The 12,668-nt window shown below is 35.7% G+C and overlaps 1 protein-coding gene across 6 annotated transcripts in view; it reads right to left on the bottom strand.

Moving 5' to 3' along the window:
• Positions 1-1,382: 1,382 nt before the first annotated feature.
• Positions 1,383-12,668, bottom strand: part of NT5C3A (5'-nucleotidase, cytosolic IIIA) — a 28,726-nt gene continuing 17,440 nt past the window's right edge. For 4 of the 6 annotated variants that reach the window (XM_080383348.1, XM_080383344.1, XM_080383345.1 and 1 more), the window contains 8 exons: positions 6,888-6,986; positions 6,377-6,446; positions 5,628-5,674; positions 5,132-5,217; positions 4,783-4,872; positions 3,381-3,543; positions 2,704-2,904; positions 1,383-1,977 (listed from right to left, as the gene is read on the bottom strand). In XM_080383348.1, coding sequence (XP_080239474.1) covers positions 1,876-1,977; positions 2,704-2,904; positions 3,381-3,543; positions 4,783-4,872; positions 5,132-5,217; positions 5,628-5,674; positions 6,377-6,446; positions 6,888-6,986 — 858 coding nt within the window. In that variant the 3' untranslated portion in view covers positions 1,383-1,875. Of the gene's footprint in view, positions 1,978-2,703; positions 2,905-3,380; positions 3,544-4,782; positions 4,873-5,131; positions 5,218-5,627; positions 5,675-6,376; positions 6,447-6,887; positions 6,987-11,200; positions 11,252-12,668 lie in introns of all 6 variants that reach the window. The other 2 variants (XM_080383347.1, XM_080383346.1) reach the window with 1 other exon arrangement.

A 12,668-nucleotide genomic window follows, 5' to 3' on the forward strand; every position in this document is an offset into this window, starting at 1 on the left:
CAGTGTGATTACAGAAGGATGCTCACACTGTCTGAGATTGTGCATCAGGCCTCTGGCTGTGCATCCAAAATACGAGGATGATTTAATTTCAGTTTCCTGCAGAGAATGCAAAGGTGGGGTAAGGAAACTGCCCCCCCATGTTGCCTTCTTGGGAAAGCTCCAGCAGGCGTGGTAACAGATGTAAGCCTGCTGATTTGGAAAAAAATGTGACTGGTGCTGCTGAGTCAGCATTTAGATAACAGACCGCAGGTTGGAGGGAAAGGGACAGTTTCTTGAGATGTGTCTTACTGGTTGGCAGGAGAGAATGCAGACCTAGGCTCTCCCATGTTTTCATTACGCTTCCTCAGGGGAATGGAAGATGGCACAGTTCCTGCTGTGTATAAAAGAAAGCAAAGGGGAACAATGACTATATTGCACGTGAGGGAAGTTGTATGATTGCCTCTTTTTATTAATGAATAGCGCTGGTACAGCTGAGACCTCTTGCGACCAGGCTCACAACACCATCTTGAAGCTTACTTTGATATGTTGGCAGGAGAAGTTATGAAGCTGTGGCTATATAAACTGTATCTTTCTGTATGTGATGCTGAGTGGTATTGTAGTACGTTCAGTACACGGGAAATACTTTCTGAAGGATTTTTTTATGATGAGGGTGGTGAAACACCAGAACAGGTTGCCCAAAGAGGCGGTAGGTGCCCCATCCCTGAAAACATTCAAGGCCAGTTTGGATGGGGTTGTAAGCAACATGGTCTAGTAGAAGATATCCCTGCCCATGGCAGGGGGCTTGGATCAGATGACCTTTAACGGTCCCTTCCTACCCAAACTATTCTACGATTCCGTAAAGATCCTGTAGGTGTTTAAACAGAGAGGACTTGTATAACGAAGCTAGAAGAGCTTGATGCTATACTGATACTGGTGCTTGCAATATGCAGAGAGTGGGAATGTGACCTAAAGCCGGTCTGGAGAGGTGTCCCTTAAGTGTCTCTGAGGCGTGGGGCTGGTAGCCATCTTGCATCAAGTTTTCTTGCTAAGTCAGCTTTTAAAATCCAAGATTAAGATGTAGCTTTGTTTTGAATTTCAGTGCCTGGAGCAGCTCACTGAGAATTCCAAGAGAAATTATTTGAGATAAGCCATGCTAGCTTTGACATGAAACTGCAGGCTAGAAGTGGAGTAGTATATAAAATAAGATCTGAAAAGGCACTGAAGTTACAGCTGTGTACTATTAGCTGGTGAAACTACCTCTTGTTACAAAGATGAGAAACTTTACCTCAGATATACTACTTTAAAACATTCTTTCCATTCTGCAGAAAATAAAGAAACAGTAAGGATACAGAATATTTTGTACTCATACAAAAATCTGTTAAGAAGAAACACTTTGCCTGAAGTGGGTGAATAAAGCCTTTTTACTTGCAGAAAAAAATATATATGAAAAACTTCTGTGAAAGTCTGTAGCATATGAGTAAGATCCTTCAAAGCACAGCTGAGACTGAAATATCTTTAAAAAGGCAACACAAATGTGTATGCTGCTTATTCACAGAATGTTTACGTCTTCAATTTTACAAAATAGCCACGTTTTCTGAAATTCCTGATTAAGACAGTGAACCATAGTATGCCATCAGCAGCAGTTTATCACATCTATAAATCCAATTTAAATCTAGTTATAACAGGAGTGTGAGACAATAAAGAACAGCATAAGAGCAGTAAAAGGAGCTTCTAATCGACAATGGATACTGCCTATATTTCAAAATACCAAAATGAAAATAAAAGTTTTAAATTAAACAGTTCTGTAAATGAGTAATAAACACATCTAAGATAGCACATGTGTGCTCTTCTGTCCAGTTGCCTCCTGGAAGGAATGGAGTGACTTGAGACTGCAATTTACAGGATTTTCTGTAGAATGGAATTGGCAACTTCCAGGGATTCATCTTTCACCAAGACAATATCATAAGAGTCCATGTATTTTTCCAAAAGCTCATCTACCTAATTGCAGAAAGGATAAAGAGACACATTTAGTTATAGAATTAACTATTGAAAGACTTTTTTGTCATTAAAATATTGCCCCGTCTTTCCACCAAATGCAAGGAATGAGCAATGCAAATATGTATCGTTCCTATGAGTGAATTCCACACCGTGACAGAGTAGGAGTGGCCTGACATAAGTGTGTGCATTCCAGGGTATGATACTTCATGTTTAGGCCATGATCTCACACCTACTGAAAGAAAAGCTATTTCCTCAGCTTCCTGAAAGGCAGAGAGAAACAGAAAACTGAATGCAAATAGATGTGCCTTGTACCTTAGCAAATGATCAGTTCTGTGTCACCTCAAAAGAGATGGGGTGGGGGGAGAGCACTGCCTAAATTTGTTACTTCGAAGATTATAATTTTGCTCAATTACCAATCCAGTATTGAAAGAAGGAGGAGGAGCCACAGGAATTTGAGAATTAACTTCTCTAGCCTCTGAATTTTACTTCGCAACAAAATACCTTTTCAGAAGTAGTTCAATACAAAACCCAAAGCTGTTTATATTTGTGTTTTTGTAGCTTATGTTTAGAAAAAACTTGAGGCAAGAAATCCATGAAAAATGTTTGAAATCTCAAAACAAATAAGGGTCGGACACTTGGTTTGATATCTGAAGCTTACTATAACAAACCTGTTTCTAACTCACAATGTTTTACTCGAAGTCTACAAGGTTTTATAAGACTACTTACTTTATCATTGAGATAGCCAATCTTAAGAATATGTTCAACGTTCGCTACTCCATCTGCCATGCTCAAGTCTCCTTGAGAATCACCCAGCAGTATGATATTACTGTTGTCTTTCAGTTGTTTGAAGTACTCTGTATTCTTCAAGGCACCATCGTGTTTGTTGTAAACATGAATCAATTCTCCTTTAAATCCTTTTAATATTCCCTATTAAAAAAAACACGTTGAAGTTATTTCTAGTATCATATAGACAAGATAGAATCTAGAATGAAATAGGTGATACTGCTGTTGAACTAATATTGAACTATGTAATCTCTAATGATGAACAAGATAAATTACTGTTAAATAATGAAATGACTAATAGCATCGTTAAGACTAGACAGACAGCGATCCTCCCTGCTTGAAGGAGGAGTAGCGCTGCACTGGGCTGAGTATGAGGTTGTCATCAAAGGAAATTAATGGTGTCTTAGTCACACCATACTAACAGTGTTTGAACTGTTATCTTCTGCTTGTTTTTTTCTTTTTGCCTGGGAAAGTGCTGCGTATGCAATTCTAATTTTCTGTGAGGCTGGATAGATGGCTACATATGTTTCATTAAAATGTTCATCTTGTAGTATATATAAATGGCTACTAAATATCACAAAACATTCTTGTTTGATACAAATGTGTTAGTTCATACGTACGTTTTCATCAAAATCCATGAAATTGGAAACCACTTTGACATTAGAATGGTAGACCCCAGCCTGGTGGATAACTTCCTCAAGAATGTCCCCAAGCCCAGCAGAAAATATGAACACAGGAATATTATGTTCACTGAGCTTATCAAAGAAGTTCTCATATCCTTCTCTGCAACACAGAATGTAAATACAAACCAAATCTCAAATAAAGAACGCAAAGTGAAGTCCAAGTTTTCAGAAGATACTCACATCATCTTTGGAAAAGAAAGTTAACTTTTCCCTGAGTGCTTCACTTTATTTCTTTTACCTCACCTGAAAAGATTAGCAAGAACCACCAACCTAACACAAGGCATGTAGTTTTAACAAGAAACTGCTGCATTGAGCTGCTTGATCTTGGTCTGGACAATTTTTTCCCCAAAAACTTCTCATCATGTTTTGAAGACTTAAAAATGTTTCACTCTCCCTAAACACCCCAGAACAAGGAAGCAACCAGTAGAATTCTCTCTAGCTACTATGAGGCTGTACATCTCCTTTCAATTTTACTTGCTTAAATATTGGCCTTTCTGTGGAGTTATTACCATCAAATAATTTTTTTTTTTTTTTAAATCCTCAAAACATCTGTTGTTGCTCTTCAGAACACAATCAAAACTATGTATAGTATTCCAGGAACAAGATAATATTATCTCTATATACTTTCTCCACACAGACATTGATTGGTAGAAAGTTGCATATTTTTAAAAAAATTATGAACATTTTTGAGGGAATTCTAGCCTGGGAATGAAGTTTCAACCCACATGGACTTTCAAACAGTTTTGCAAAATGTAAGAATTTATCTAGTATGATAAACAAACACTTCTGTAAGTTAAGTTCTAACATCCCGTTTCACCACTCCAAAGTTTAGAGACAATTTTCAAGCAAGGATTTTGCTGGCTTTTAAACTTGCCTTTAGCCATAGAGGAAGAATGATACTTAATAAAACATATGAAACGTATTCCTCAAGTTGCTGTGTTTTAATCTTAGATAAAACTATTACAAGGAACATTCTTCAAAGGAACAAAGTTGAAGTCTACATTCCCCTTAAAAAAAGAAGTGTCAGCAGTGCAATTTCAAGTGGATGGAAGTCTATGGTAATGAAGCTACTAGAGATGGGACTGAAAATAAAAGTTTCAGTCCTCTAGTTTGTACAGTGTGATTGTTGTAGGCATTTAGCTACAACATATCAATAAAGTGGGAGCATGAAAAGCTCACTGTGTTCCAAGATTAAGGTGTCACATTCCCAGGAACATGTTGGTTTGGGCTTTTCCCCCCCCCCTTTTCTTTTTTCTCCCTCCTTCCCTCCCTGCAATGCCCAGTAAGAATCTACAGAAAAGGTTCCGAAACGGCATCATTCAAATCAAAAAGAACTTACTTCAGCATAACATCAGATTCCCTCACAATTTCTGCAAATTTATCCTTTTGTAAGCCTTGTTCAATAAGTAGTGCATGAGATTTATTGTACCTAGAATATAAACAAAAAAGGGGTTGAAATTTAGTTATTAAGATTAGTCTTTCATTAAATCTCATGATTAAAAGCATCCTGTACGGTTAATTCTTGCTCACTCAAGTTAACAGCAAAGCAAAATCAGTTGTTGCACAACACTTTAAGAGATTAATTCGGTTAATGCGTTGGCTAAAAGCTAATTACTGCCACTAATTTGCTTGTAAAAAGTTATTAAATCTAATCTTAGCACAATTTGAAGATGGGAGGTGTTTCTTACCATTCTACCATATATGGATATTTTTCTTCAATAGTGAGAGATGGATCAATTTCAATAGCATAATAGGTTTCTTTCAGCTGCAATAACTGAAGGAAAAAACACCAGATGTTTAACATATTTTTGCAAAATAACACTTGGTATTTGATCTAACCAATCAAAATAACCTTCTTAATGCCGATTACATTGTTTAGATAGAATAGAATCAGAAATGCTCTTTGAACAAAGAACAAGCTTTTAAATATAGCTGAGAAGAAAAAGTGGATGCTGTTAAACTGAACTACATGCTGCTATCAAGAATACAAATAATTCTGTTAATTTCTATTAGTGATGGGATGCCTTGCAGTCAGCGACAAAGCTCAGAGAGAGAGAGAGCTTCTTAAAGATTTGAAAGTATCCCTTGTCTTGTTGGGCCGAGTAATTCAACACCCAATACAGCCAGGGAATAACAACAGTTGTCTGTAAAACAAACTAAACAGCTAGTAGGTTTTCTGTTTACCTTTTTCCGACAGTCCTCTGTGATGAGCTTAGAGTTATCAATGATGTCTGGGGGGGTGAAAAAAAAAAGCGTTAAACAAGATGTTGTATTTCTTTTACTTTGCACTATGACACTGTGAATGACATAATGACAATGTTTTGTGACGTACCACTATGTTTCCTCAGAACTTTTCTTACCATCAACCAGTAAAAGGCACATTTTTCTTAAGCATGAAGATGTCCTTCCCCTCATCTCTGAATTAAAAGCTCATTTACAAGCTCTTTTATCTATTTCTTGAGATTTAAATGTTTCTGAAATCATCAAGAGGCATCCTATGTGTTTTAGGGTACCCACTTCATTAGTAAATGGTTTCCCTTTGTTTATTCTAAAAGGCTATAGGATAAAAATGTCAAGTATTCTGAGCAGTTTACTATCTCGATCTTGCAGGCATCAGGATTACTATGGCCTCTTAAAAACAAGAAGTCAACCCTATCATGTCTAACTACCAACACCTTATAGTTCAGAACTTGTTTAATTGTGAATGACAATTTATTTGATTTGAATTCACACAGATTGTAATTAAAATATATACATAAACCCACACATAGACAGTAAATAGAATACTTCTTCATTAGGATGTACAGATTAGGTAACAAGTCGATATAAAATCTCACATATTAGGGAATAAATTGGGTAGAAAATTAAAATCCAGGAAAAACTAAAAGGAGTGAACAAACCAATCGGTATTAAAAAAAAAAAAAAGTACTCACTATGACAAGTTGGACATCTTTTTCCATTGTAGGAAAATCTACTTAATGTCATATCAAAATCTGTAATAATCTATTTAAGGAAAGAAAAAGCAAAACTGTCTTACAACACGGAGGGACAAAATAAAGAATGGCTAGAAATTCTGAATGATCAACAATAGTTGCAGCTGAGTAGCATGTGTCACAGAAATTTCCCTATTCTCTTAAACTACTGTAATGTAAGCTAGCATATCCCATAAGAATAACTTGTTTTCTAACAAAACCATTTCTCCAATTCCTTTGGTCAGAATATTTCCTGAAATTACTAAGCTTGTATGTTTACATAATTTACTTAATTAGTGTCTGGCTGAATTACAGGTGAATCAACAAGGGCTATTAAAAGAGTTAACATGTTTAAGTTTTCGAGATTTCTTGAAGGCTGGCTTCTGTTATATATTCTTACATTTTTTTTTGGCACAGAGCAACAATCACATGATTGCTTTCATTCCAAACTGGTTACACCTCCTATCTTTACCTGAAGTTTGGCAGCTCCGCCTTTGATGAGGCCACAAATAATCTCCTCTACTCTCCCTGGATCCTTAATATGGACAGTCTTCTTCTGAAATTCTGGCATCTATGAAGAGTAAGAACAAAGACAGAAATATACTTAGAGGAAAACTTCCTAGGGAATATCTGCTATCCATCAGATTGGAAGCTCTGCATCTATAAAGCTTCATGTAACATCAAGACATGCTCAGGACAGGAGGGCAAGTTAAGAGTTAGAAGAAATAGAAAACACTCTGGATATGTTAACTGATGACTGCATACAGTTCCGTTTGCTTTCAACATCTGTTTTCATTTCCTTTCCTAGTATAAAATTATTCAATAAGCTGACACCCACAGAAAAGATAATACGTATTTGTAGGAAATAAGGGAGATATACAGAAATAGGATATATGGGATCACCTTGTGGTTCAAGTATGTCACTGGGAGATGGTGAACCTTAAAACTAGCTTTTTCTGCAATTAATATGACCATAAAGTTTTGGCATAAATGAAGAACATAAACTAATTTTAGACACCTGTTGCTTTGTTGAGAATGCTGCCTGTGTCAGCTGAGTACTCCAATACAAGGCCATATAGTAATTCCTCCTCCCTAGCCAGTACATCATTTTCCATTACCTATTTTGAATACGTACAATTGCACACTTGAAATAACACGTTATTACACCACATATTCCTTTTGAATGAAGACTGTTTCTTGAATATTATAATAAATCCTGAATCTGGTAAAAAAAAAAGAAAAGAAAAAACGAAACCCACAACCACCACCACCCCCCCCAACCAACATGCTTCCCTCCAAGCCTTTGCTTACTCTAAAAGTTTCTTTTCAACCTTGTAGAAATGGTAAAAGAACTATTTATTGACAGAAATTTCCCAATTTAATATGTATTTCCTTCCTTTGTAATCACATATGTACTCCTCCTTACGCAAAGGTATCGGGCATGTAAAGAGGAGTAAATTTTACTTTCTGTAAATAGAACTTCAGAAATGAAGTGCTAGGAATTAAATTTTTCACATTCAGTTTTCCTTTTCTTATACCTAGCATGTAATCTCTGCTGTAATGAGATAATATAAATAATAATAATAATGATAATAAAGCAGTTTCTATTTCCAGAGACATTTCTGGAACCAGAGTTCTCGTCTCACCACTTTTTAATAAGTCACAGAACACTCTTTCCTCCTGCTCTTGATGCTACTAAGCCTTTTGTTTATTAATAACAATCTACTTGCAGTCAAATTGCAATTATCTTACCATTTAAGAAAAAGATGACATTTTAAAGTCTTCTAAACGCATGATTTTGGAATGGAAAAGATGTTTGTGTGTCAGGGAAAAAAAGGAGCCAGAGATACCTTTAAATATCAGCTCTAGTCCGCTCTGCCCTCGGGTAGGAGCAAACTATTACAGCTATGTCGCTCTCAGCAGATACTTGTGTAACCCATTCTGCAAAGCTCCCGCTCCCATATTCCTCACTTCCTTCAACCGTGTATTTTAGTGTTCAACTATCTTTATTCAGCAAAGTTTGCTTAATCTCTATTTAACGTTCCTTACTGCAATTTTAGGTCGTTCAGCTTGGTGGAAAGCTTTTTCACAGGTGCTCACTGGATGTTTTTCCCTTCTTCCTGAACTAAACAACCCCAGTTTCTTCAGTTTTCTTTTGCAAAGCACGATTTTCTAAACCTCTGACAATATCGTTCTTGAAACACAGCAACCAGAACTGTGGGTGTAGGGTCTCTGCTCTGAAAAGACCTCAGCTGAAGGGCTACTTGCGTCTTCAGGCAATACCTTCGCATACACATTTGAATACACCTACTTTGTTAGCGGTATTGGGTGATAATAATTCAAAATCAGTTGGTAATTACCAAATGTTCTTCAAAACTACTCCTAGGCAGAAACAGGTAGTTGCACAAACTGCTGAATTTTACATTTAGTCTTTGCTGCACTGTATCTTTTCTTCTACATCAGTGCTCCTATTTTTCAATGTAACAAGTAATTCTAATACCTGGTGTGTTTACTGCTACTTTCTGGCTGCTACCCTCAAAGACACAAATCAAAACAGCAAACAGAAATCCTTCTAAAACCCCAACCATGAGTATCTGATAATTTGCCAAGGTTTTCTACCGATCCAAAAACTTTTGACTGTACCAGAACATCTTGACAAAATTCTGAAGTCATGATAGGGTATTTACTACTATTGTGCTTTGCAAGTCTCATAAGAAACAAACTGGATTCATTTAACTTAGTTTGGAAGATTTAAGGTTTTCCTTTGTCATTCTGTGGCAAAGGCATTTTCTGTAACGGTAGTTCCTCCTATGTGGTTGCAGTGCCTTGCTACTTTTATTAGCACAGCAAATTCAAAAAAGGTTTTTTTTGAAAAAATCAGGATTTGCTCCCAACTATCAGCTATATCCCAGGATGAGAATCATTGAGAAGGCTAATGAGCACTAACAAAAAACAAAAATTCTGAAAAATATCCCTAGAAAAAAAATCCCTAGTCTTTTGAGAAATACATTCCCGAAGTATTTATAACTATTTATTCACAATTATCAGCAGATCTAGAGTCACAAAATAAAGTATCAACAATTTGCAACTCTTTAAAGGTGTTTTATGGTATTTTGTATGTTATACAGTGCTGGTAAACAAAAGTAACCTTACTGCTTATTTGCTGGGTATATAGCATTTTTTCTCTATAAGGAGATACAAAGCAGTTTGACTCTGTTTTGTAATTTTTTCATTGTAAATCGACTAATTCCTTTGACTTTCAGGAGGAAAATGATATGTGTATTTTTAGACTTGGAATGCAAAAATTAAACAAAGTGAAATCTAAATGTGTGCTTTTGTAAGAAGTAGTTTAAACATTATTTGGTTTACTTAGGTACTAAGCAACAGACTTCTTAATATAACTGATTTAAACAGACCAGATGTTGGGAGAGATGCAGAGAGATCTAGAGAGACCGTATGAGGAAAGCTGGATTGCTTGCTGCTGTTTTATTTCAGACTGAGGCTTTTTGTAGGTTTCTGAAACAACCTGAGGAAAACCACTGTTAATGTTAAACAATACATTGCTTAAGATTCTAAGTATGATGAAAGTTTCCTGCTTTGATGTTGTAAACTGGCACTCCTACTCAAGATCAGTTTTAAAGTTTCTTTCGTTTCTAATACATCTTTCATTTTTACACAAGAATTGATGTCAGTTGAAGAGTATTGTAATTTAGGGGGGGGGGGGGGAAAGTCTTCTGCAGTGAGCGTGATTCAGACAGTTTCAATCTCACAGGCACTTTAATAGGCAAAACCAAACCTTCCCTAAGGATATGGCATCTGATTAAGCATCAGGGAAAATACGGTTGATTGAAATAGCCACTGTCTCCACCACTGATTCCTTGTATTCATATTTGCAACTGAACATTAAGTAGCAATTCTTTTAGGTAGGCTAAATCATTATTATATTAGAAGTAAATGAAACTGTCTAATAAGAAGTCACCACTCTTCTAGCAAACTTTCTTTCAGTGTCTTACGCTTCTGCCCAGTCTAGCTGTTGGGTTTTTTGTGGCATATTTGCCATTCTTCAGAGTTGAAAGAGACAAGCAGATTCAAGTTGGAAAGAACTGATAAGACAGATGAAAGAACAAAGAGTGAAAAAATGCTAATAAGAAAAGTTCAGCCAATTTGATTTGTGTTTCTATTAATTGTTTGAGAAAGTTTTAGGAATCAACTGAGTATGCACCAGTTGACTGGGAAGAACACATATGGAGAAACAGCCAAACAGAAGTCTCCATAGCACCTAACAAAGGCAAGAAAGCTTCTCAGAGCAAGGGGCTTCTACTCACAGAACTAAACGGAACACAGAATACATACAGAAAAGGAATTCATATTCATTGTGGTATCTGAAAGTACATCAGATGGAATGACTTAAGTGCCCTTATTTATTCTGTCATTTTATAAAAGTGTAAGAAGAGTTTTGCTTTCTTACCACGGGAGTCTGTATGGTACTGAGATAGCTCAGAGGCCAGTATCTCTTTCAAAACATATGTTAAAAGATGACAACTCCCAAAGGTAACTTGTGGTTCACATACACATTGACTACAAATACATTAAAGTTTCTAGTTTCTGACATTTTTAAGAAGCCTTCAAAGAGAAGCAAGAACAAAACTGAAAAATATTATAGTAAAGGTTGATCTTAATTGGAATTATGAAAAGGAAAAAAAAGATCTGCTTGTTTGTGTGATAGCAGGTAACTGAATAAGGATGTAGAAAATTCTTTTGTAGCTAACAATTTTATAGTCATACCTTGATGAATGAACAGTAATGGATTCACGCAGGTTTGGAAATCCCCCAGTCCTACAAACCACAGAATGGGTCATTTACCACAAGGACAGTTCTGAAAATTACAAGTCTATTTAGTACGTGAGACATGCAATTGTGTAGCTGGGTTAAATAAAGAGGAAAAGTATTTACTGTAAAGACCATATTGAATTCTAGTTTTGAAATAAAATTTCTTATATACAATTGGATAGCAGGAGTGCAAACAGAACTGCTTTTATGTTGTGTCTGGGTGCTGCCTATATATATAGTTTTCTTAGTATTTGAGACAGCATATATCTAAGTGAATTCACAGCTGCCATAGAAGGTGTTTCCAATCAGTTATCCTAGAGAATTAATAACTGTGTGCACAAGGTGTTCTTCTGGAGTTAAGATTATCCTGAACTTTTGAATCTATTGAGTGCTGGAGGTAGAGCAGTTACTTCTTTCCCCCTACCCAGTAAAACAACAACATAAGTCCCTAAGATTAAAAAATCAAAAAATAGAAAAAAAATAAAAAATAATGTTCAATTATTCCTTCAAAAAAGGAAACTTCGTATAAAGGATGACTGTGGGACCTTCTGTTGTTTTCACTATCTTATTTATATATCTATATTTTTATATATAGATATATAATTTTAAGTTGGCAAGGATGAGCTGATGAATGACTTGCTGTCTTAACTACATGGAGATGTGTCTCATTTCACAATCAAATCTAGATACACAGTCTGAAATATTACTAGTAATAACTAAAAATGTAAGAGGCTATCATCATAAATCTGTCAAGTAATGCTTTGACCGAGGACATAAAAAAGTGGGGCAAAGTATTTTTATACTGATACCCTGTAAACCTATACTACTTGGCAAATACAAAGTTTTCTTATTTTGCAAAGGGTAGTCTGCTCAAAAAACACCCTGCATTACGTGTGGGTAAAATTTTAAGGGAACTTCTCTATAATTCTCAATGATTGATAGAGTAGTTTCTTAGGTGTCAGTAATTCTGAATAATAACTGTTCTCACACTTAGAAATGTGTAAAAAATATTCCACAAATCTTCAGATGACCGTAATGTCATAAAAGTGATTAAGACAATGAATAAGAAATAGATGTAATACTATTGACAGTATGTGAATTTAATTATCATACAATTTGTTTTTTTCCTACTTTGTTGGTAAACCTGCCTTAAGACTAGACTAGGTTCCATGCCTATTAACTTTTGATACAGAGGATGCAGAAGGGTGGGCTGGCAAGGAGAGGGAACTATTAATGTTATTTCTAAACAAGGAAAATGCAAATCGAAGTGATAAAATGGATAGGATTCAAATATTTGTACATTTTTTTTCTAGTCTTTCAGGTAAAAGCATATAAATCAAGAATAAATTACAATTATTTTGGGAACTGCAGGTGCCCAATTCCAAGGTCTGAGGCTAGCTATCACATAGACTTACTTCTGGCC

Source organism: Falco punctatus, assembly GCF_963210335.1.
Source record: "Falco punctatus genome assembly, chromosome: 4".
In the NCBI taxonomy this organism is placed as follows: Eukaryota; Metazoa; Chordata; class Aves; order Falconiformes; family Falconidae; genus Falco; species Falco punctatus.